The sequence below is a fragment of the Atractosteus spatula genome, chromosome 6 (assembly GCF_055471065.1).
Source record: "Atractosteus spatula isolate fAtrSpa1 chromosome 6, fAtrSpa1.hap1, whole genome shotgun sequence".
NCBI classification, from domain to species: Eukaryota; Metazoa; Chordata; class Actinopteri; order Semionotiformes; family Lepisosteidae; genus Atractosteus; species Atractosteus spatula.
This window is the reverse complement of record NC_142711.1, coordinates 33246750-33271480: the sequence shown is the minus strand read 5'-3', so window position 1 is coordinate 33271480 and position 24731 is coordinate 33246750. Positions and strand designations below refer to the sequence as shown.

Here is a 24731-nt window from a genome sequence, read left to right as displayed (position 1 = left end):
GGTGAAGACCACATAGTTGTTCAGCTGGCTTGGTAGCCCAGGAACTTCATTACTTTTAAACAAGTCACCACCAATCACCCTCCATAGTCTTACTTGGCAGGTTATTCCACAACCTAAGATCTTTATTTCAACCTAAGAAAATATTTTAACCAGTTTCTTCAATCATGGGATATTCCTGTAAGTCTTCTGTGATCTACACAAGCCCTGTGACTGTGTTAAAGCAGAAAACCAACTATAGTAAGGTTGTTATTCTTTGAAAGCATGGGAATTTAACTGATTATGAGTATAAACACATTGTCCAACATTATGATAACTTATTTGATATCTGAATATCTTTAGAAACCATAGAGTGAATCTTGAGGTACTCAAGGCTTGATCCTGTTGAATTCCATGTGAATCCAATATGAATTTATAGCCATTATTTTAAGATAATGTAAGACTTAAGACTATAGATATGGAAACATCAATAAGCATGTTCTGTGAAAAGCTTTTTGGTGTGTAAAATGATGTGACAACCTAGTGGGTGTAAGAGATCTCAACCAAGAGCTCCTGGCTGGGCTTGAATTGTGCTGCTACCATTTGTGCATCTGCTGACAAATGCATTTGCATGTATTAGTTCAAACATAGTTACCGGTGTTATAAGATGACAACCTTACTTGTGTTAGCACTTGAGCATCATGTGTTTTTGAAATAGGGGATGTACTGTAGAGAAGCCTAGCCAAACGAGACCCCCTCATACAGCTATTATACACAGATGAGACCTCTCTTGCTTTACATCATTGTATACATACTGTAGTAGAACATGGATACAACAGAATAATATATTACCGGCAACTATTACTGTCTATAGTACATCACAGCAATCGTTGGTGTTACACATCACATTGACTCGGAAAAAGGGACAGAAATCAGTCTGCTTATTTCCATGTTTTTTCCACCCTCACTGCCAGCACTTCAAGTGGCAGGAGAACAGCTAATTTAAGTTGCTCAGTATTACTCAGTGTTCTGTTTTGGCCAGCAGGACTTGACTGGTTATGCTTCATGGAGGTGGGGACAGGGGGGTATCAAGTGCAACTCAGTGCTGCAGGAATGATCACACCAATGTGAATATCTAGCCTTTTGAAGGTTTGAAACCACGGTTAAGTTGTGTACAGGGGTGGCCTTATCAGACTTGTTCCTTAGCAGACACAAATTACATATGACAAACTGAAGGATTCAGATGTGGCTGGACTGAAAAGGGACTGAGGCTTCTTCAAAATCTTGTGCTAACGGAACCAGGGCCACTCCAGCTGAGCTCTATTTAGATCTTCCATGAGAAGAGAAATACGAAGTTTAGTGGAACCTCAAACATTACAGGAACATAAAGTGCTAAGAGTGGTTTGCCAAGCTGAGATGGTAAATCCAGTGCTCTGGGACTTCCAGAACAGTGTGTTAGCTCAGATCAGACAGGTTCCAGCAGCCAAATGATTGTATTTAAAGTCCTGAATGTGTGTCTCGGTCTGTGTCTTGGCTCCTGGCTTTCCTTAATGACACATTTCTAGGCTGGCCCTTGAGGTCAAATACTGTCCAAGGAGTAGAGAGAGTCATGTACAGTAACAGTCCCTCAGCTGCCATCCCCTAGAAGCTTTCAGGTGAGAGTGTGAGAGGAACTAGGAGGGGAAGGAGGGTGTGAAGAAGGAGGTGATGGGAAATCTCCTCTGGAGAGAAGGGAGACGCTGGGAGACACTGAGGGGAGGGGAGGGTGAGAAGAATCCCGAATGATGTGCTAGTGAGGAATCCAAGAGAATGTGGAAGTTGACTGCAGACTCCTCAGCTGTTTTTCTTTTCTGGACACTGGATCTTGTAACCCACCCTGTAGGCTTGGAGGTACACACGTGCCTGGTTGATTCTGGAATGAAAGCAATAGCTCATTATCTCAATGAGCTTTTACTGGTAAAACAGTATCTAGTAAAAAAAAAGTGTCTAGAAGTGCTTCCTGTGATTTGAAGTCTACAAAAATTATAATTCAAAGGACCATAACAGACCAACTGTCAAGGTTTGGAAACTGTTACCCCCAACCCCCTTCAACAATATACACAATGTTTAGCTGTAGAACAATTACAAAATTGCTTAATTACTTAAAATCAACACACTGTGGCGTCAGCACACAGCAGACCTTGTGAAGACAGACAACACTAAAATGTCTCCACATAGGCAGCTGCCTACACTGTTTTAATTGCAAGTCAAGATTAAACACAATCAAATTGTGAACCTGATGTTAAACTACCTGAGACAATGGTAAACACTCAACTAATTCTGAATTTTCACAAACAAAACCGTGCTACTCAAGTTAAAGATTCATGACATTTAACTGATTAACATGTGCTTAAAATGATCATGAAAAGCTTTCTATTATGACAATCCTAGGTTAAAAAAAATCCAAATAAGAAAAGAACAACATGAACAGATCTAAGCATGACAGATAACTATGGTCTTAAATCTGCCAGGGCAGGGTTTGTGTACCTGTACTTGGTGCACAACTGGACTCCCAGGGGTCCACAACGATCCACGTAGCTCTCCCTCACCCCCCTGCGCACTGCCCGTGCTGTGCTCACCACTGTGGTCACAATAGGACAAATCCTGGACAGGCGGAAATGACAGAGAGATGGACAATAAGGGATACCAGAATTCAACCTATGCAGTTCCCTAGAATTACTAACAGAAGACTGCTCAGGCCTTCTTGCATATCATGTCAACAGTAGCTCTATGGTACAAGGAATAAATCACTATACATGATACACAGCACAGGTTGTGTTTGTTCCAAACACCCATAACACTACTGGTAAAGACATCTGAGTGCTGTGACACGTGTCTCCTAATGTTAGTGAAAGGCTCTGTGTTTGGTTGAGGTACTCACAGCTTCTCACAGCGCATGCCTGTTGTGCCCTCCGGACAGCTGCACTTGTTGAAGGGGGCACAGGTGGCGCCATGCTGGCAGGGGGGCACACAGGGTGTTGTCACAGCTGCAAATAACAGTAGTGGGTCAATGTGAGCCATCGGGTAACCAGGTCCAGGTACTGCCTGCAAAGGTTCAACATGTCCACAAACACCTGCTGTGTCCCAGGTTAATTAGTGCAGAAACAACTTGCAAGGCAGAGCTCTCAGACTGCAAAGGGATTTATCAATGAGATCACATTCTGTACAGAGCGCTCATTCTCTTTGATTCTAAAAACGGGTATCAAGGATCATCTTTATTCCACAGGCTGCAATTTCTGGTTAGTACACTACAGGAAGAAATAAGTGGACAACAGCACAGGCCTGGCAATGTACTTCCGTATCTTGCCATAAAAACTCTATGGGTAGTGACGGTGAAACTGTCCATAGGGTGGACCTTGAGTCGATACTGACTCGACGGCACTCAACCACCACACATATACATTGTGTTAAAGTCTGCAAAGGACTGGGTCCATGCGGGTAGTCCCAGCCTTGCAATCTAGGATTCTGAAATAAATGTCTATGGCATGACCTTTTCCAGGAATAAGCAACCTTTTTGATGGAGGATGGATCGATCTACTGTAAAAAAAAAGAAAATCAACAAAAAGCAGAATATGCAAATCTAGAGGTTCTATTCCATGTTTTAGTGTGTAAAACACTGCAGACACTACAGTGCATTCATTTTTCCCATTACTGTAAGCATGAAGCTTGTAAGCTGAAATACACTATATCCCATGAATCTATTAAGAGAGATGATCAGGCTTTCACCTGAAAGCATGTATCAGAGATAGACAACATTTATCAGAGTGCTGCATGTTTTCCAAGATGAACATAAAGACTTCATGAAACTCTTTGAGAGCACTTGTCATCTCTCCCAGTGCAAGAAACTCCATGTTTCTCTGTCTTGACACCTGTAAAAGTCTTTAACAATTTAAATGGACTTTAAAGACTTTCAGGAGCCCTGGTTAATCATAGAATGTGCCCCAGCAGCTGACACATTTACTTCATGTAAGAGGTAATCTGAGAGCTAAGCAGATACCTTTGTGTGATTTATTAAGTTACCAGCATGGATGATTTCAGCAATTTTCAAAACTGTGGCCTATGACACTTTCCTTTAAGAACTTGACAGACAGGTTACACAATCACACCACAGAAGAGGCAGGTACAGGACAATAACTTTCAAAGCTAATTTGAGACTTTTTGACTTTCATGTGTCTAACATAGTACAACACAGCTGAAGATTTCTAATAGTTTTAGCATTGTAATTCATATTTTCTAGTACTGTACAAAATCCAACTAACAACAAATTAATCTTGTAAATTAAATATTTGAATTTTTCTTGCATATGATTGTAATTGTAATTTGGAGATGCATGGTGGGGGAGTGGTTCGCATTTCTGCCTTATAGCTCTGGGGCCCTGGGTTCAGTTTCTGGGGTGCTAACATTGTGGAGTTTGTACAGTATGTTCTCCTTGTGTTCACATGTGTTCCCTTCAGGTGCTTCGGTTTCTCACAGTCAGAAGACATACTGGTTGGTTAATTGGCTTCTGGGAAAACTGGCTGTGGTGTGAGTGTGTCTCTGTTTGTGTGTGTCCTGCAATGGACTGGTGTATCCTGCCTTATACGTGCTGCTGGCCACGACAGGCTCTCCTCTGTTGTAATCAAACAACGTAAATCATTTCTTTTTCAAGATAAATTTGTGGGTGTGCTCCATATGACCATATGTTCTCATGACATTTAATGACAGAACTAGTTTGCTTAGTTTTGGCTGCAGCTGCAAGCAGTTAGTTGTTACTTTACAGCAGACAGACAGATGGATAACATAAAGTTGACATAGTGATTCTACCAAATTATTAAAGTCTTTAGTATCCTCTTGCACAGGAGGAACACTAGGGTGGAAGGGGGGCTGGCTAAGGCTCTCAGGACAGAGTACCACTGGCCAGACAGAGAGACTGAACATCTGTTGAGCTTAGAGCTTAGAGGGGAGGCTCATCAGCCTCTTGTCCCATTAGGGCAACAGGAGAGCTGTTAACTATGTTCTTTTCAGCGTGTGATTGTGTTACAGCTAGAACAGCTAGACACAGTTTTATTTTGAATAAATCATAATGATTTTTTTTAAAGCACCAGATAATCATAAAAGTTTGAGTGTCTTACAATCACTCTGCATAAAAGAATAAGGTTCTAAATAGTGTCTGGGGGTATGAATTTAAAAGTATAGTTTGACAGTAACCAAGAGCCCTTTGCTACTTTTACAGAATGGTTCACTCAATATCTGTAAACTTCAACTAGAATATGTGACTAAACTCGTGCAAAATGTCTGCATTCCTATAGCGACTGCAGAGCAATATTATTTAGCCCCATTGCTTTGGCAAGAAATGAACAATCGCTGACAATTACTGGCTGGAGAAGTGGGTGTAACAGGAGTGTCCTGTTTGTTTTTGTGCTAAAAAGAACAAATATTAACTGTACTGCACATGACTGATGGGGCAGAACGGTCCCTGTTTTGTTCCAGCACTATCACAGACAGATGAGCAAGGCTCCAACAGAGAGATGAGCATGCAGCAATCAACCAGTCAAAAAGTAACAGGTGTCCTGAGAAGAAAAATATCTGTGTAACAGGCAGGGTTCAAAAGTAAGAAACCTTTAGTTAACTAAACTGAGACAGTCAGGCAGTAGCTAAAACATGTACCAACAGGAATTCTACAAAATCTTCTTGCTTCAGATTAATTCCTTATTCATTCTGAGTACCTGCAGAGTCAGTGGTTGCAGTTTTTTTTTCATTAGACGCTCCAAGGATTCTGTGAACTGATAACAGGCTTACTTGCCTGTCACCCACTTACCTGTCTCACACAGGGCACCCGTGAAGCCACTGGCACAGCGACAGCGGTTAAGACCCACACACACCCCATTGTTCTTACAGGCCACCTGGCACAGCACAGGCTCTTTGAGAAGGAGACAGACACACAGTCAAGCCTTGACAGACTTTCACAAGTGTTTCAGGTGGGTAGCTGCGTCAGCATGCATAGACTGCAAAGGAACAAGTAATAGGTTTATTCCATGCTGAAAAAAAGAAGAAAGAAAACGCAATGTTTCGGCCGTGGTGCCTTCTTCAGGTGTGAGGACTTTATTTATTTTTAAACACTTTATTTGCTCGCACCTGAAGAAGGCCCCATGGCCGAAACATTGTGTTTTCTTTCTTCTTTTTTTCAGCATGGAATAAACCTATTACTTGTTCCTTCACAAGGGTTTGTTCTATTGTTTGACTGTCATTAGGAAAATTTAAAAACATTTAAAGATTAAGACATTTAAAAAATGATAAAGACTTATGTGTTGTTTAAATGTATAAATTTTAAATATGGTGTTATAAAATGGCTGTACTTCATTTCAGGTTACCTTAAAAACCTTCAAAAGACAGGTGTCCTGTCAATCATATGATTTACTTTAAGCATTATTTGAGTGAGCAGAAAAAAAACAGTGACCTGCTTTTGAAAATCTATCATGGGTTTGATGAAACAATTTTAAAGTGCAATGAGTAGAAAGGAAATTTTACTCCTGCTTTACTAGTGGGATGCTTTCATTGTCTCCTATCTCCCCACTCTACCCCTTTAGTCAGCACTGTGTTAGTATCACAGGACTCAGCGTGCCGAGCCAGTTACAGGACTGATGTCAACCCCCTCTGTCTTTGGAGCGGTGCTGAGTGTGCATCGAATTAGATCCCAGGAATGGCAGGGGGGGGCCACACTAGTCACAGTGGTACCTATCTGACAGCGGGCACCCTGCCAGCCCCGGACACAGGTGCATTTGTTGACATCGACACACCTTCCTCCATTCAGACAGGGCGGGGTGCAGGTAGCTGGAGAGAGGAGAGAGAGATTGACCATGATCACAACACTGATTAACCTGAACGAGCATCTCTGTGTCCCTCTCCCTCTCGTTCTAATCTCTTGCTCTCTGGGCTGCACAGTTCCCAGTGCATCTCTCAATGTGACGCCAACAGAGCAAACCCACCCTAGACACACTCACTGGTGCCTCGCCAAGTACAGCCTTGGACACAATCCAGAAAGACTTTCACACTCATGCACAGGAAACATAAAGAATGCACTTTAAATATACAATAAAATCTACAGAAACAGAGAATATGCAAGTACAAGACACAGGACCTAGACAAGAAAACACTTTATTAATATACATGTTCAGCATTTTTGTAAACAAGCGATACATCTTCAAAAGCCTATGAACTGAAAAAGACCCCTAACAGCTCATTTTTAGGCTATATTTATCGTGCTGTTTATCAGACTATAGTGCTATCTATGACAGACAATATCAGTGCAACTTCAGCAGTAAGAGGAGAACTTTGCTTTGAACACCCATCTTAACCAAGTTCAACGCACAGCTGCGAAGTGTCACCCCACTTTGAATCGGACAGAATCATTTCTAAAATCCCTTGCTGCTTTAACATTAAAATAATTTCCTGTTCGCTACTGAATTATTTCCATGGAAAAAAATTCCGCAAAAAATTGTGTCTTGGATAACCTTTGGATAACGTTTTCAATGAAAGCCATTCTACTGGTGTTTACCGCAAGACTGTTTGCTTGCTTTATTATTTGTCTGACAGCATTCATTGGAGCACTGCTCAAACCTGTGCAACTGTCCAGATGCCTCTGAACATCTGGGGTATGATATCATCTTTTAAAAGCACATCTTGGAGAGCAGGTATGTCTCCAGGTGTTTTAGGACACTGTAAAATACCAGCACCCAAAGAGCTCAGAAAGTTCTTGGAAACTTTTCCAATTATGCCAATAAAGAGCTGAGTACGGTTGTTATAAGGTCAGATAACCTGGAAAGCTATAGGCACTCAAGCCCACAAGGACTAGGATTGGGGAACTCTGTTGTACACAGGGGAAGGATTTGGCCAGAGGTGTCAAATTCAGTTCCTCCTGGGCGCGCAGTGTCTTTCTTCTGAGCCTCTCAGAAGCTGGTGCAATCATTCAACTAAACCCTGCTACTAACAATTAACTAATAATTGTTAAACACCATTTAATCAAGTTTGAATGTTTTATAGGCTATGGTACTGAAGTGCATTTTTTCAGTAGTCAACTCTAAACAACTTAAGGAAAAACTATTTCCCTAATTAACAAAAATAATTAGGCTAATTCTTTGACTGATTCCTCTGTTCAGCCGGGAAACCAGAAGACCCTAAGCCCTGCATGGTGCTGCTGGCACAAGACCGGGTACCTGATAAAGATGAAGATGTGTACTTGCTAGGCTTTTCATCAAGCACTGTTGAATTTCTGAGTCAAGGCTGTGCATTTTAACTGTTCAGGGTCCTGTATTTATTACTCTCTGGGAATAATGCAGTTCTGTCCAAGACTGATATAGAAATTCTTTGACCTTGCATGTGGGCATCAGTGATGCTTTCCCCATCTGTGACTGGAGGAGGTACTCACGAGTCAGGCACTGCGAGCCGGTGTAGTCAGAGGGGCACTGGCATGTGTCTGGGGCAATACAACGCCCTCCGTTGGCACAGGGCAGCTCACACACCGCTGAAGGGAGAGGAAGGGCAGCAGTGAGGGAGACAGACAGAGAAGGCAACCTGAGAGGCTGGAAGAGAAAATCATCGAATGAGAGAGATTACAGCGGAGTGAAGAGTGTGACGTACATGTAGATCTGACACAGGAGGCGATGCTGGTAGCCGAGGGACAGAGAGACAGGGGGGAATGGATATCACAGGGCGACAAGACCAGAAGCGATGGAAAGGAAAAAACTGGGAGAGTAAGGCGAAAATGGGAGAAGACAGAGAGAAAGTGAGAGCCAGTGAAACTGAGCAGTAAGGATTACCAGTGTGGCAGCCTGGACCAGTCCACCCTGGGGGACACAGACAGGTGTTCCAGCGCATACATGAGCCTCCGTGAGCGCAGGGAGGAGAGCACATGGCTGAAACACACACAAATGATAATAAGACACACAACTGATGACTAATGTGTATATATGTAACACACACAAACACATAAAGACGACACTCATACGACACACATTGAAAAAACAAAAAAAACGGATTTTACGTTACTGGGGGAGCAGACCTAACCTGGCAAGCTTCTGTAACAAGCAATGGGCGCCAGGCAGGATACATCCTGAACAGGACTCCAGTCCTTCACAGGGCGAACACAGATACAAACACACTCAGACCAGGGCCGTACAGGGGAGTCAGAGCCTATCGTGGCAAGGGGTGATTCACAGGGGATTCGCTGGTCTATTGGTATGATTCTCCCTGTGGGTGCAAGAGATTTGGGGTTCAAATCCCCAACAAGCTCTTGCATGCTGTTTCTTTCCACACCCATTATCTTGGGAATCAATATTTAAAACTGCAACTACCAGTATGTTTTTGAACCATGGAAGGAAACTGGAGCACCCAGAGGAAACCCACACAAACAAAGGGAGAACATACAAACTCCACACAGATAGCACCCCAGGAATTGAACGCAGGGCCCCAGCACTTTGAAGCAGTAATGCTAACCACCGCACCACTGTGGCACCCTGGTAACTCATCTATTAAAACCAAAACACAGAAACTGACTCATTAATCCAAAACATTTTCACACTGTTCATACAAAAAGACCCTGAATAACAAGCACAGCAAAGTACCTGAACAGCCTGGACCAGGGTAGCCTGCAGGACAGTCACAGCTGTTGGGAGCAGCACACACACCTGAGTTCTGGCAGGGAGGGTCACACACCGCTGGGGGGAGAGACCGAGAGACAGAGAGATCGGGCTGGTTTAGCTGTGAGTTAGACTGAGAAGCAGAGAGGATGAAGAAGAGGAAGACATTTTGAGAAACGTACGTGGGGGGAGACAAGCTTTACTGAGACTCTGATACTTTTAAAACATGTTGCTTTTTAGTTCCAAGATACTTTGTGTAAGGGTTTACTCTTCAAACTTAACATGAGGTTAGTGAGAAATATTTTTAAAAATTCAGCAATTGCAGTGAGTTATGTAAAGTGAGTATAGTTACTACAGTATCTAAAGTAATACATTACTTATTTAAAGTAATTTCCCCCTACTTCTTATTAGTTCAAAAAGTAACCCCTTACACATGTAACTTGTAATGTTAATGATGCCATTCCCCCCCCCTCCCCCCCAACTCACCTGTTCCTCAGCCAGCCTCGTTGCTGGGGTCATTTTCTCAAGCTTCTCAGCCTCACTGCATGCTTAGGGTTAAAGTTATTATGATCAGCCCCTTTGGTTAACCTCCTCTTCCCATTTCTAGAATGGCTCTCATTGAGACAAGTCAAAAGTCAGTGATTGATTACACTTCTCCGCATTGTTCATATCCTATGTGTCGTCACTACTTCTAAAAAAAAGGCTGTACCCAAGCTAATATAATATTGCTGTCCCAATGTGATTAGCTTTGATTTTGATTCTGAGAGAAACAGACACAGAACACATCACACACAGAACAGCCTGACTCACGCTGGCACTTGGCTGGGTCATCGGTACGAGGCTCGTATCCCTTTCTGCAGCTGCAGTTGAATCCCCCAGGGTGGTTCAGGCACAGCTGCTCACAGCCTCCGTTTGTGAAGTCAGCACACTCATCCACATCTGGACAGGGCAAGAGCACACGCTGGCTTGACAAAGCCTAGCAAGAGCCAGTGCATCTTCCCCCTCTGGACAAGGAATTGTTCATTGCGTATCGTATCCTGTATTTCTTCTCCTCCACCTTTCTTCCTCTCTCTTTCCTCCTCCTTCCTCCCTTTCATTCATCCCCTTCTTCGAATACCTTCTCCTCCCTCAATTTCACTTCTCTTTCTCTAGTCATGGCATTGACTGCTCTCTCACCCTGGCAGCTTCGGCGATCAGCGCCCAGCTCCCATCCTGCCCTGCAGCTGCAGAGTGGCTGGCCCTCGCTGAGCTCAGTGCAGGCGTGGGCACAACCGCCGTTCCTCAGGGCACATGAGCTGACATCTGGAGGACAGGGTACGTGGGTTAAGAACACAAAGAAGCTTTTTCACTGAGAAAATGCCACCCGTCCAATCACAGCTAAGCAGTTTCTTATGCACTATGTCAGTGGTTCTCAATCCTTTTGCTTAAGGCTCCCTGTGTCTGCTTTTGTTCTTTTTCCAACTGGACCCTGAATCACCAGTGCTTACTGGTGCCTCTAAATCATAAGCTTACTAGTTTAGACTTTTTTGCACTCAGTCCCTGATTTCAAAAGTTATTGTCTTTTATTCAACAACTTCGGCACACAGCACTCCTTTATTCCTGGCTAAACATCTCTTAATAGATGAGGAATAGACACAGGTGGGAATGCCACTACAGCAGGTGCTTCCCATGGACAATGTTTTTCATTCTGCTTATGTGAAATTCTTCAAATTCAGCTGACACACTTCAAAGACGGCAGTCCTGAAAAGTGTTAAATAGCACTCATACCAATCAGAAATTTAATTCAGCTTTTGAAGAGCTGATAGCAAATTTATAAAAAAGTGTTAAAAAACAGCCCAGGAGCAGGCTTCAGAACCACTGTACTGGGGATTTTTTAAAAACAAAGGCCTGAGTACCGAAAAAACAAGCAAGTAGATCAATTACTGACTGTAATTTACAGTGGTGAGTAAAGGCCCAGTCAGAACAAAAAAAAACACATACAGGGGACCTCCAGGACCAGGAAAGAGAACCACTGCACTAAGTGATATGGTCACAGTTGGAAGGTTAATTTGAAGAATCTTCTTGTTTCCACAAACTACACAAAACAATCACACAGATACAGAGAGAGGGATTCACAAGACTGAAAGGCAGAGGGACACCCCAACCCCAACAGGGATCTAGCGACGGGCTGAGTACTCACTAACGCAGGTCCTGTTGTCCATGTCGAGGAGCAGGGGTTCTGGACACTCGCACTGGTGTCCCCCCAGGGTGTTGAAGCAGCTGTGGGAACAGCCTCCATTCTGCAGTTTGCACTCGTCCACATCTGGGGACAACATACATGTATGTGCACAGCAACACATTGAAATACACAGTGTACAAGCGGATTCATACACACGCATGTGCACATACATCTGCCTGCACCTCACACAGCCACCAGACTCACCCACACAGCGGCGGTTGTCCACATGCAGCTGGTACCCTGGGCGGCAGGAGCAGAGGAAGGAGCCCTCCGTGTTGGTGCAGATCTGATCGCACGTTCCGTTCACCAACACACACTCATTCACATCTACAGGGAGAGGGGTGCACAGAGAGGCAGGCAGGAAACAAGTGAAAGGGAAAAGTAAGGAGAACTGTTGAGTTACAGATGCAAATCCTCCAGGCTGAGACTGCCTGCGACGAGCCCTACTCGGCTATATACCTGTGCAGTTGTGGCCATCCTGGGAGAGCTGGTAGCCCTGCTGGCAGTGGCACTGGTAGGCACCAGGCTCATTGCTGCAGTTGTGCTGGCACTCTCCATTGTTCAGGGCACACTCGTCCACATCTGCAACCCCAACCACAGCTTCATCATCACTGACCAAAATAATTCTTAGATTCTCATATGTCTTATTCTTTTCTTACAAATAATTCAATACCTCTACTTATGTCTCAGCTTCTTCATTGTTTTACATCATCAATTTAAATTAGGCACCTCTGATCTCATTTTGAAGTGCTTTTGAGTGAGTGTGTTCACATTCCCCAGAGTCTCTCACAGTGTCCCTGGGAACACATCTTGGAACAGTCGTTGTGCCACACTGCCCCCTTTCATCACTGAGGGGAATGTGATGTTGGAATACAGCAGGCCCAAGCTCTATCATTTTCATTAGGAGTGCTCTGAGGGACATTAAGAAATACAGTAACTGAAAATCATTCTTAGTTCTTGAAGTGTGCTTCAAACTGGAGACACAATTGCCCTTTTATAAAACAAAATTGGTTTGCAATCTTAAATCTGTTTCCAGTATTTGAATGTATCTTTATTGAAGGGATCTGGTTCCTCAGAGGCACTCTTGTCTGGAGAAGGAAAGCTTTGCTCTCAGCTTCTCTCCTGATTTCCCTTGTCTTGATGGAACACAGCCTTGCTGTTCACAATTTTACATTAGTATTGCTGTTTGCATCTGAGACCCCCCACCAGGCTAGTTCCTGAGCTGGACAGGCTTCGTTACCGAAGCAGGAGTGCCCATCGCCAGCAAAGCCCTGGTAACACTGGCAGAAGTAGGAGCCGATGATGTTCCCACAGCGAGCGTTGACGTCACAACTGTGCCTGCCTGAGGCACACTCGTTCTCATCTGGGTAGGAGGGGAGAAAAGCGAGGGAGAAAAGAAAAAGGAGAAGAAAAAAGGGTAAAGGTCAAAACCCACCATTGGCAGCTGTTGAGGGAAGGCAGAAGCCCCTTTATAGGGATTTTCAATTGTTCTCCCTATCTGAGCACATCAAGAAATGCTCAGAACATTGGGAAATAACACCAATAACAAGGTGACATACTCTCCAGCTTTTCCCTTGATTTTCAATCATTTCAGTAGCATTGAGGGTACCAGCTGGAAATCCTCTTGAATTAGTTTGTCCTCACATGTCACCTCTGACACAAACACACAAGCACGTTGCTGCTTTTTTCCATGGAATGCTATAGTAAGTTCCCAGTCTCCCTGAGAGAATATCAGAGGCTGTCTCAATGAGTCTTTTGTCATCTGTAGCAACTTCTCAAAGCTTCTGCTCCCGCCTGTGACAAACTTTGTTCAGTGTTGCCCCTGTTGTCCTAGCTCCCTGGGTTTGTGTGTGTGTATCAGTGCTCCGGTCCCTCCCTCTGTCTGCATGCTCACCTTCGCAGTGTGTGCCGTTGCCTCTGTACCCGGGCTGGCAGACACAACTGTAGCTGCCCAGAGTGTTCTCACACACCCCCTGTCCAGCACAGATATCGGGGGTCTCTGTGCACTCGTCCACATCTACAGAAGACAGGGAGAGAGAGGCAGAGGAGTTGTTACTGTCTGGTGACTGAAAATAAAACGGGTCCATAACCTTAAGCTTTTCATTTTTCTTTTTTAAAGCCCATTAGGTCTTTAATCATCTATATTTTCTAGAACTACAGCAAGAAGCGCTGGTGTGAAGGCCTCACCAGAGGACGGCGCCAAAGGTTCCCCATCCATAAAAGACAGAAACTAGAATTGTATTGTGAGTGTGTAACTATTGTGATTTTCTGTATTCATGGTGTGCAATGATACAGGTTAATAATTAAAACTGGATAAAAAAAGTTATTTAAAATGATCAGACATCACGATTATACATTACTCTAAATGATAATCTCACTGTGATAACGTGAACCTGACTGAACTGGATTCTGAAGTCTGAAGTCTTTAGTAATAAAAAATTATAAACCTGAACAGCCGTGCGCTTGCACTACATAGCTACATGCACTACTATGCAAGGCTCCAGAGCAGTGTGATGTGCAGCAGTGGTCTCATACAGCCCTGACAAGGATCAGAGGGAACAGAGCGAGATACTGTACCTTGACACACAGTGTAGTCTGCGCACACTGGGCCTATAAAGTGGCACAGGCAGGGGCAGGTGGAAGGGGGGCAAGCCAGAGCAAGGGCACACATGCAAAGAAGAAAATACAGACACAAGCATGTCAGGGCAGAGCTGGGTTGAAAGCTGAGCCGGGGGCAGGAATGGACTTTCATGACACAGCAGTTCCATCGATTTAAGTTTCAGGAAACGCATGCATTTGCACAAACGGTGCAGAGAAGCCAGACAGTATTTCTTTAACCTCATCTGCATTTGCTGTGTAGCAATTTTTTTCCTTTATGAGCAATACATGTAGGACTGAGTGGGAAAACTCAAACATACAATTCCGAGCACAGAACATAGCCAGCAGGACAACATTCTCATTAGGATGCAGCTTAAACGAATGTCAAATCCTCACAAAGCTATTGCAGTCTCTGTCAGAACAGGCTGAAAGCACAAAATGGTTAATAGATATTTTAACAGTCGGATTTACAGACCCACTAGATTGATCACGCTTAAAAATACTTTTATTAAATCAAAACTGCCAACTGTATGCCAGTTGCACATTATGAGTCGAGTACTTGATGATGCATCCCAAACGTTTGAGTCTGGGACAAGCTACCCAGTCATGTTGTAGAAGCCAATATCCTGGCTTCTTTCAAGAAATGCTCTGGATGAGGATCTTGGATCAGCCAATTACAAATGGGCTAGAGGGGCTGAATGGTCTCCTCTTGTTTGTTACCTTTCTCACGTTCTAATGCTGATGGTTTTCTTATGGATAGAGGCAAGAAGTCTCTGGCCTACACAAATCTGCCATCAAGTATTGGGCCTACGTTTTCATGGGCCAATGGAGATGACAGAGAGCCACAAGAACAGGATAATTACAAGGTAAGTCCAGCTCAAATACAGAGAGACGAACAGGACAAAAGACAAATTCATCGAGAAAGACAGGGAGACTGATATGGAGACCTTGATGAACAGACAAACATGCACTCTGAGCCAGAGAAGACAGGAACAAAATGGAGACTTGAGCAACAGAGCCAATGAGAAGCAGAGAGACGAATGAATAAGAGTGAAAAGTAGAGACAGAGGGACAGACAGGCATTACAATAGCGACTGCACTCCAGTACCGAACAGACCACGGACAGACGAACAGAAACACACCATTATTGGTGAGTGAGACATACACTGTAACGCAGGCAGATAGTACACTCTAAAGACAGAACGACAGTCTCACCCACGCAGGCCGGCTTCTCAGCCCTGAAGCCCTGCTGGCACTGGCAGGTGTAGCTCCCTGGGGTGTTAACACACATGTTGCCCAGTTCCTTGCGGCACTGCTCCTCAAAACTGCACTCGTCCACATCTGACAAGGACAGGCAGCATGAGCACAGTACGTATAGACTCTATAGACTTAGTCTGAGAGAGGGCTGAAAAAAACAAGTGGTGCATCACCGCGATAGAGGAGGGCTGTAGTTTGATACGATACAATACACTTTTTAAACCCCAAGGGGCAACTGAGCTGATGATTTTTTAATCATTGTTTAATAATAATAATTGCTTACACTTATATAGTGCTTTTCTGTACACTCCACTGAAAGCACTTTACATGTAATGAGGACTCCCCTCCACCACCACCAATGTGCAGCATCCACCATAGTGCACCAGCACGCTCACCACACATCAGCTATCAGTGGGGAGGAGAGCAGAGTAATGAAGGCAATTCATAGATGGGGATTATTAGGAGGCCATGACTGGTAAGCGACAATGGGAAATTTGGCCAGGATGCTGGGGTTACAGCCCTACTCTTTTTGAGAAATGCCCTGGGATTTTTAATGACCACAGAGAGTCAGGACCACGGTTTTACATCTCATCTGAAGAACGGAGCCTGTTTACAGTCTAGTGTCCCCGTCACTATACTGGGGCATTAGGACCCACGTGGATCGCAGGGTGAGCGCCCCCTGCTGGCCCCACTAACACCTTTTCCAGCAGTAACATTAGTTTTTCCCACGAGGTCTCCAATCCAGGTACTGACCAGGCTCACACCTGCTTAGCTTCAGTGGGTTGCCAGTTGTGAGCTGCAGAGTGATATGGCTGCTGGCTGTTTGACATGGACAATGACAATGTAACTAAAATGGAATGACAAGAAGACCCTGCAGTTCTCTAGGTGATGGGCTACCCACCCAGAAAACTACTGAAGACAAGAACAAAGCTGAGGACAGAAGGCTCCTTGTTATAGAGTGAAAACCTTAACATTACTTAAGATGCTCAGATCCCTCAACAAACATTTGTTTTCGACAGTTTACTTGTTTATTTTATGACCTATCCCCCTTTAATGGGTGAATGGCAGTCATTGTACTTTCGCTGTATCTCAGCTCAGCAAAACCTTAATTCTCCTCTGGGTACAGTAGCATCAAAATTCATCGTATGTATATGAAATGTTGGAGTTTCATTACTACAATATGTTCACCTGCATTCTAAAAGAATGTTGCCAGATGTTTCATTTAACAACTGGCAAAAGTTATCAACAGATTTTAAATTATTAGCAGATTTTAATGTTTTTAACTAGGAAAGGGACTGGGCCAAATACAGAAGATGGCATATGTCAAAACAATTAGCATCAGATTTGTGAAAAACGTAGATCTATTTTCAGAATGCAGGCTGGATGTATGCATGGATACAACATGAACCCAGAGAAGCCATGATAACCAGAGGAAATTCTCTTTACAGGCTCTGTGAGTGCCAAACTAGATGTTGCAGAATCTCACTGTATGAGATTCAGAGGCTTTACTATTTTGAACATTAAAAGCAACTTCTGCAGTTAATAAGGGCCATACTTAGTATAAAAATATGTCCTTCTTCCATGGGTTTAAGTGGTCCTTTATATAAAGACTGGAGTTAGTCATTTTATTGCATTCAGTAAATGATAGCTTCTAGGAGCTTTGAAGCTACAGTAAACTACTCATTTTAGTAAACCATCATCAACACTGATGGGAAAAGTGGGAGAGGGAGAGCAGTCTCTTGGTGAGAATGTAAAGAACAATCTGTCACGTTCGCAATTGAGTCATTCAAAAACACTGCCTGATGAGACCCAGAGCTGTACTTGTGGGGGAAGTAGGGAGATAAATGGATGTGTACTTTGAATGCAGTTCTCAAAGCAAAGGAAAACAGACAATATAACAACAAAAGGTCACTCCACAGTGCTGAGAAAAAGTTTGTGAACACCCCAGACTCATAAATTTTACAACTAAAACATAATTACATATTCATGAAAGTTCTTGCCACAAAGACATAAGATATGTTTGGATTATTTAATTAATAAAATAATCCAACAGTACTGTAAATATCCTTGTATGAATCAGAAGGTGAATCCACAGTTTCAATGTCTGGTGGTACCTGCTGGAACAATAATGACTTAAACATGTCCTGTAACTGTTTCTCAGATCAGCTTTTAGGAATTATGACCCATTTCTTCCTTACAGAACTGCTTTAAGTCAGTGATATTTGAGGGTTTCCTTGCATGAACATGAAGACAATTCAGACCATGCCATAACATTTAGGTCAGGATTCTGATATGGCAAATAATGAAGTTCAGTCATTGCGGCCAAAAACTTAAACTTTTGATTTGTCTGTCCAGAGAATATTCTTTCAGCAGACTTGTGGGTTATCTAGGTGGCCTTTCACAAGCTTAAGAAGAGTGGCAATGTTCTTTTAAGGGAGGAATGATCTCTTCCTTGCAACCCTCCTATGAAAACCATTTCAATTCAGTCCTCTTCTGATGGTTGAGGCAAGAACCCTGACATTAGCCACAGTAGGAGAGGCCTGCTGATCCTTAGCTGCTACTCTGGGCTTCTTGGAACACCAGTTTTGATTAAAGAAGGGTATCACAGTAATAAAGTGTAATTCTATTAAACCTGCACAAATGTTTTCCTTATACTGTAACTTATTGTAAGTTATAGTATAAATTGAAAGAAATTTGAGGCCTGTATAATTGGTTTTTTATTTAAATTCACTGTCCATTTCATTCTTGTATGTTACTATAAGCCCCTGTCCCGTTATGAGACTCACACTCGTGTGCAGGTGCAGCACCTCACCCAGGTCAGACTCACCTACACAGCTCTGGCCATCCAGAGCCAGAACAAAGCCTTTAGGGCAGGAGCAGGAGAAGGAGCCAGGAGAGTTCTGGCACTGTGACCCCTCGAAGCATGCCCGCAGCCCTGTCACCTGGGCTAGCTGACACTCGTCCACGTCTGCGAGGAACAAACACACAGGGGGGCAACACATGCAAAAAGATAAAACACACATATTAATAAAACCCTGTGTCTCATTTCTCTTTACTTCCCTAGTGCCAATCTATAGGTCTCCCTTAATTAATCTTGGCAGATTTTCCCGGTTAAACAAAGAATAAATTAATAAAAACACTGCAGACATGCCCCTGTGTTCTTTTGGTCATTTTGCTTGTCACCCTTTTCTACTCACCTTCACAGCCCTCTGGCCCCCATAGATACCCCCTGTGGCACTCGCACAGGAAGGAGCCTGGGGTGTTGGTACAGTTAGCATGGGGTCCACAGGGGTCTGTCCTGTCCACTGCACACTCATCGACATCTGGGAGGTGACCAAGAGAAAGAGCAACATGAAGAGCGTCTTGGAAAAGCAGGTGGACTGCAGTTCTGTGAAACAGCATTCCCCTCCTTTCAGAACTTACAGTCATGCTTGAAAGTTTGAAAGGTGGTCATTATTTTAGATATTATAGGGATATTATATGAACCTGAACTCTTAATGAATATATAGAATTAATATCCTAAATAACAACTCATAGATTATTTGACTGTGATAATTAACAAATTACCAGATATTCTTGTGTGCAAAAGTAAATGAACAGTCAATAAGCTGTGGCACCTCCTTTAGCAGCAATAGCTATAACCTCCTATAACCAATTATCAGTCTCTGACATCTTGCTGGAGGGATTTTTCCCCACTCCTCTTTACAAAACTCCACCAGCTCTGTGAGGTTTGAAGGATGTCTTGCATGAACAGCCCTCTTCAGGTTCTGCCACAGCAATTCAGTAGGATTCAGGTCAGGGCTTTGGCTTGGCCATTCCAGGACATGGAACCTCTTCTTCCTAAGCCATTCTTTAGTGGACTTATGTGAATGTTTAGGATCATTGTCTTGTTGAAATATCCACTTTGTGCCCAGCTTCAGTTTTCGAACTGATGGCCTAACATTCTTCTCAAGAATTCCTTGATATTTCTCAGCATTCATGATTCCCTCAATGATGTCAAGTTGCCCAGCCCAGAGTCAGAAAACCAGCCCCATACAAGGACACTCCCACCACCATGCTTGACAGTAGAGATAAGGTTTTGTTGGTGGTAGGCTGTGTTGGCTCTTCGCCAAACATGGGCCTTCTTGTTGTGCCCAAATAGTTCAATTTTAGACTCATCTGTCCAGAGAACAGACTTCCAGAACTCTTTAGGCTTGTCCAGGTGATCTCTGGCAAACTTCAGATGGGCAGCTTTGATCTTTTTTGACAGAAGAGGCTTCTTCCTGGTGACCCTTCCATAGATGGCATTTCTGTTCAGGGATCTTCTTATTGTTGATATTTGCACCACTACTCCAGAGGCAGCTCGGGAGGCTTGTAGATCTCTGGATGTTATTTTAGGATTACCTTTTACCTCTTTATTATTCTCTTTGTGGCCCTGGGTGATGTTTTAGAAGGACATTCACTTCTTGGCAGGGTAGCCATTGTTTTAAATGCCCTCCACTTGTATACTGTTTGCCTAGCAGTGGATTTATGGAGTCCGAATCTTTTTGAAATGGCTTTATAACCTTGTCCAGATTCATGAGCATCCACTTCTTTGTTCCTCAGTTCTGCTGATGTTTCCTTAGTTCGAGGAATGATGCTAGACCCATAAGAAGAGTAACTGAACTGCTTTCTTTCAATTAGTTATGTTTGCTCCTCCCTAATACATCATTTCAGATCTTCAATTTCATTGGTTATCTCGGTTAATTGGTTAACACTCTGTCAATGACCCACCTGATCCTACTTTAGCCTGATGTACTGTAAGTCATAGAACTAAGGGTTCACTTATTTTTGCACCTGCACAATTTCTGTATACTGTGTATATTATTTTGCTGCATGGACATTTTCTTTTAAAACACTCAAATTGGTGAATCATTATACTTTATTTCAATTAGGAACTGACAAATTCTGATTAAATATGCCTTTTGTGGTTACAAAAACAAAAAATCTCAAAATATGCAATGGGTTCACAAACTTTCATTTTCACCACTGAATGTTATCAGAGCTTCACGTGACTCTCAGTGATAGATATAAAGGGAGTCTGAGTGACTAGATAACACAAAGGTTTGATGCTTGTCTTATGTATTTCAAAAACAAAGTCAACCACCATCCAGTGTCCCTGTGTGAAAAGTCCTTAGGTTCAGTAACAGGTTGTACCACCTTTAGCTGCAGAAACTGCAGTCAAACGCTTCTTATAATTGGAAATCTGTCTCTCACATCCCTTTGTTTCATAAAGTATTCACACAACTGGCCCTATGTGTCCCTAAATGTACTGATTGAACAGGATAACTTGTTTGTGAAATAAATTAAACGAAAAGAAAATATGCAGAAATTCTGAAAATCTGAAAGGCAGCAGACACATTTTTACAGAATTGTATATAACACACTGCCATAATGTGAGAAACTCTCTTTATATTCCCCTGCTTCCACTCTGCACACTAGATAATTAAGAGCTGTAAAATTGTTCTGTAAAAGCCTATAATTACCACTTACCATTCTGAATAATTATGTACACATTCTAAACTAAACTGTTTCCAGTAATTATTTCAGCAATTTGTCGCATGGACTGGTAACATTCCTCTGTCTAAATGAGCCAAACGAACTACACAAGAACATAAGAAATTGTATGTTTTGGAGGATTTCAGACCATCTGGTCCATTTGGTAGTTAATTAATCTGAGTTAACTCACCCAGCATTTTCTTAAAAGAAGCTAGGGTATTGCCTTCAATAACGTAGTTGTGTAGCTTATTCCATACTCCCACAATCCTTTTAGTTAAGACAATCCTATATACACAACATACTCCACAACAAAGTATGCAAACATTTTAAGCTTTCTGTCTAGTTTTGTTACTGAATGAAGCGGTCATTCAATCCATGTTGTCTTTCTGGTAGCAAGCGGGTCATTGATCCATGGAGCTTGTCGAGATGCTTTTTGAAAGATGGTGAATTAATGTTTCTGATGATACTCACAAGCCAAAGTGCTCTGTAAATTAAAGATGAGGGATTTGCAATCGTAAAGTAGTAGCATCTGGATAGATGCTAATTTTGAGCCAAGTTAGTCGTTAATAATGTGATTTAACTCATTAAGACTTGAAGTGGAATGAAATTCTACTCAGACACATCAGCTCTCCAAGACCAGCATTGCCCATCCCTAATACAGACTGCTTTCGAGTGACTTGCGTGTGACTCACCCTGACACAGTGCTTCCCCCTGCAGGGCAAAACCAGGATCACATGTGCAGTTCTCTCCTTGCTTGACTAAGTCTCCTGGACAACTGCATCCCTTGCCCTCCTCCAGAAGTACCTGATTCCCAGGACAGCTCGGGGCCAGGAGAGGCTCTGTAGACAGAAAGGGTTAAGGGAGAAAGAGAAGGAAGGACAACTGAGGAGAGTGTCATGCAAGGCTCGGGGGTTAGCAGGACCCATTCCTTTTGACCAAAAGCAAATTCAATTCCAACACAGGAGGAATAGGTAGAAGTGATGACTCTTTACGCAAAGGGTTGTAGGTATATGGAACAAGCTACCAGCCAAGTTGTTGAAACCAATACCCTGCCATCTTTCAAGAAACACCCAGATGAGATCCTCAGATGAATCAGCAACTACTAACCACACAAGATGGGCTGAATGGCTACCTCTTCTTTTGAATCTTTTTCATGTTCTTATGTTTATTAATGAAATTCCTAAATCACACATTTGGTCCATTGTTGTCTAGTAACTATAAGCTATTCATAGTTCCCTAATATTAATATTACTAATTTTCTAGCAACAATAATTTGAAAAAAGTATGATGCTTATTTTATCAAAGTCATTTATGGTCTGTCTAGTCATTGAGGATCATAGCAACCTCAAATACTGGGCAGTGGTTGATGTGTACTGCACAAGATCATTTATATTTCTGTTATACACCCTTATACTGTATCTCCTCTGAAGATCCTCACTGACCTGCTGTTGCAGCCTGTCCGGGGTCACCCAGCTTTTCAATAGCATTCTCCATCACATCGCTGACGTTCTGACAAAGAAACAGCTGCTCTTACAGAGGGCAATGTTGCATTATTGAAGCATTCTGTGATAATTCTATTTCACCAGCAATTGTGCCCTTATATCATGGGTTTTCTTTTCAAGTCTTATTTATCTCACTTTTAATGTGCATTCCTATGTTTGTAACATATTGCATTTTTGCGTTAGTGTACTAAAACTGCTAGAAACTGTGGGATGCATTTTCTAATTTAGCTCACACACTGACCTGGGACTTGCTGGGCTCCAGCTCACTGGACTTCAGGACCTCATTGGAGCTGGCAGGGGGGTTTTCCAGGGGCTCTGTGCAGGACGACAGGATCAGCAGCACTAGTGGTGCTCCCCAGAAGAGTGTCATCTCCAGCCCACTAGCACACAGACACAAGGACAAGTGGACAGGAAAAGCACAAGAACAAATGATCTTGTATAGATGGTCAGAGATATCTTAAACATGGCAACAGAGTAACACACCAGACCACTATTCCTGTACAGCAAAATAAATAGCAGCCTATACTGTTTACCAAAAATACAGTCCTACTAAAAACTAAATAAGACATAGCAGCAATTTCAGCAATAACTCCACTAGATGTTTACAAAGTGTCTTTGGAGATATAGCAGGGGCGTAATCATCCAGGCCCACCCTGATTGATCCTAGGCCTACCCAATCAGTTCAATAAGTTCAGTTCAAAGTAATTTAAGATTTTTTTGCGTGATTTTTTGTTTGCGTTAAATGATTTGCTTTTTTATGTTACGTGATTTGATTTTAATTTGCTATTGGCACGCTGTATCTTTTGTGACCAATAAGAAAATTGCAGTGGGGCAATGCATGCATAGCCATAGCCTAATTGGCTATTGTCATCGTCAGACACTCTTAGAGCTATCTAGTGTCTGGTTTTTGGTTCATTAGCCAACATGTGAAATCTACGTTTTTCAAAAAGCTGCGTAAAGACAACCAGACCAGCCCCAAAACAAACAAGACACATGAGATGCTACAGGCAGCTGTGGAGACAATGGGGGCTAACACTACAGCCATAGTTCCTTCGTCTGAGGTGAGTCTACCTTCAGCCTCAAAGGACGAGTCTACGGTGACAGGAACGCCAACAGATTTGTCGGCCATTGCTGAACCAGCCACTCAACCCAAGGTGCAATCATTCCCGGCAACAACAGTAGCAGGAAAGGCACGGTGTTTTTCCATATAGTGGTATGAACAATTTAAATGGCTAGAATACAGTATAGCTAAGGCTGCAGTGTACTGTAAAGTCTGCAGACACTTCCCAGAGATGCATACTGAGTTAGTGTTCAGTAGAGAAGGATTTCAAAATTGGAAATATTTTGGACGGGCTTGTTCAAAACATGAGAACAGTAAACAGCATCATATAGCACTTAGCAAGTCAGCGGCATACTGTACATGGCAAGCCATGCTCTGCGCAACCGACAGTGGGACAGTGCTAATTAACTGCAGGGGGAGGCTAACATTTCATTTATAGAGAGAAACCGCCAGCATGTGAAAGCTGTTTTGGACATTGTCTTGATGATGGAGGATGAGGATATTTCACTTCGAGGGCACAGGGAAACTGAAGAGTCACGTAACAAAGAAAATTTTATAGAAATGGTCAAGCTTATTGCAAAGTATGACCCAGAAATTGAAAATAGGCTCGAACAGCTTCCTAAAAATGCTAATCTGATGAGCCCAGAGATACAGAACGAGCTACTGGAGTCTGCAGCTTCACTACTGTTAAGGAAAATACAAGCTGAATTGCATGAAGCACCTTCTACATTTTATGCTATCTTGGCTGATGAGTATAAAGGTAAGTCTAAACGCAAACTATTTTCAGTGTGTATTCGCTACTTTCACACAGGTCCAATCAAAGAAAAGGCTGTTGGATTTCTACAGACAGCAGACATGACGTCTAATGGAATATCAGAAAAAATACTACAGGTTTTGCTGCCGCTGGGACTAGATCCCTCTCTGTGCATTGGATTTTGCTTTCTTGTTGC

At 42.8% G+C, this 24731-nt stretch overlaps 1 protein-coding gene across 1 annotated transcript; it reads right to left on the bottom strand.

Moving 5' to 3' along the window:
• Positions 1-1664: 1664 nt before the first annotated feature.
• LOC148832780 (uncharacterized) lies at positions 1665-23091 on the bottom strand. The gene is made up of 22 exons (XM_088919446.1): positions 22963-23091; positions 22662-22728; positions 21912-22058; positions 18900-19025; positions 18530-18670; positions 15661-15786; positions 14425-14457; positions 13742-13864; positions 13088-13210; positions 12307-12429; positions 12052-12174; positions 11809-11931; positions 10806-10931; positions 10440-10568; positions 9615-9707; positions 8811-8906; positions 8420-8515; positions 6730-6825; positions 5813-5914; positions 2897-3002; positions 2503-2619; positions 1665-1888 (listed from the first exon to the last, which is right to left on the bottom strand). Exons 1-22 carry the CDS (start codon positions 23089-23091, stop codon positions 1810-1812), a joined length of 2424 nt encoding a protein of 807 aa, XP_088775572.1. The 3' UTR covers positions 1665-1809.
• Between the last annotated feature and the right edge of the window lie 1640 nt (positions 23092-24731).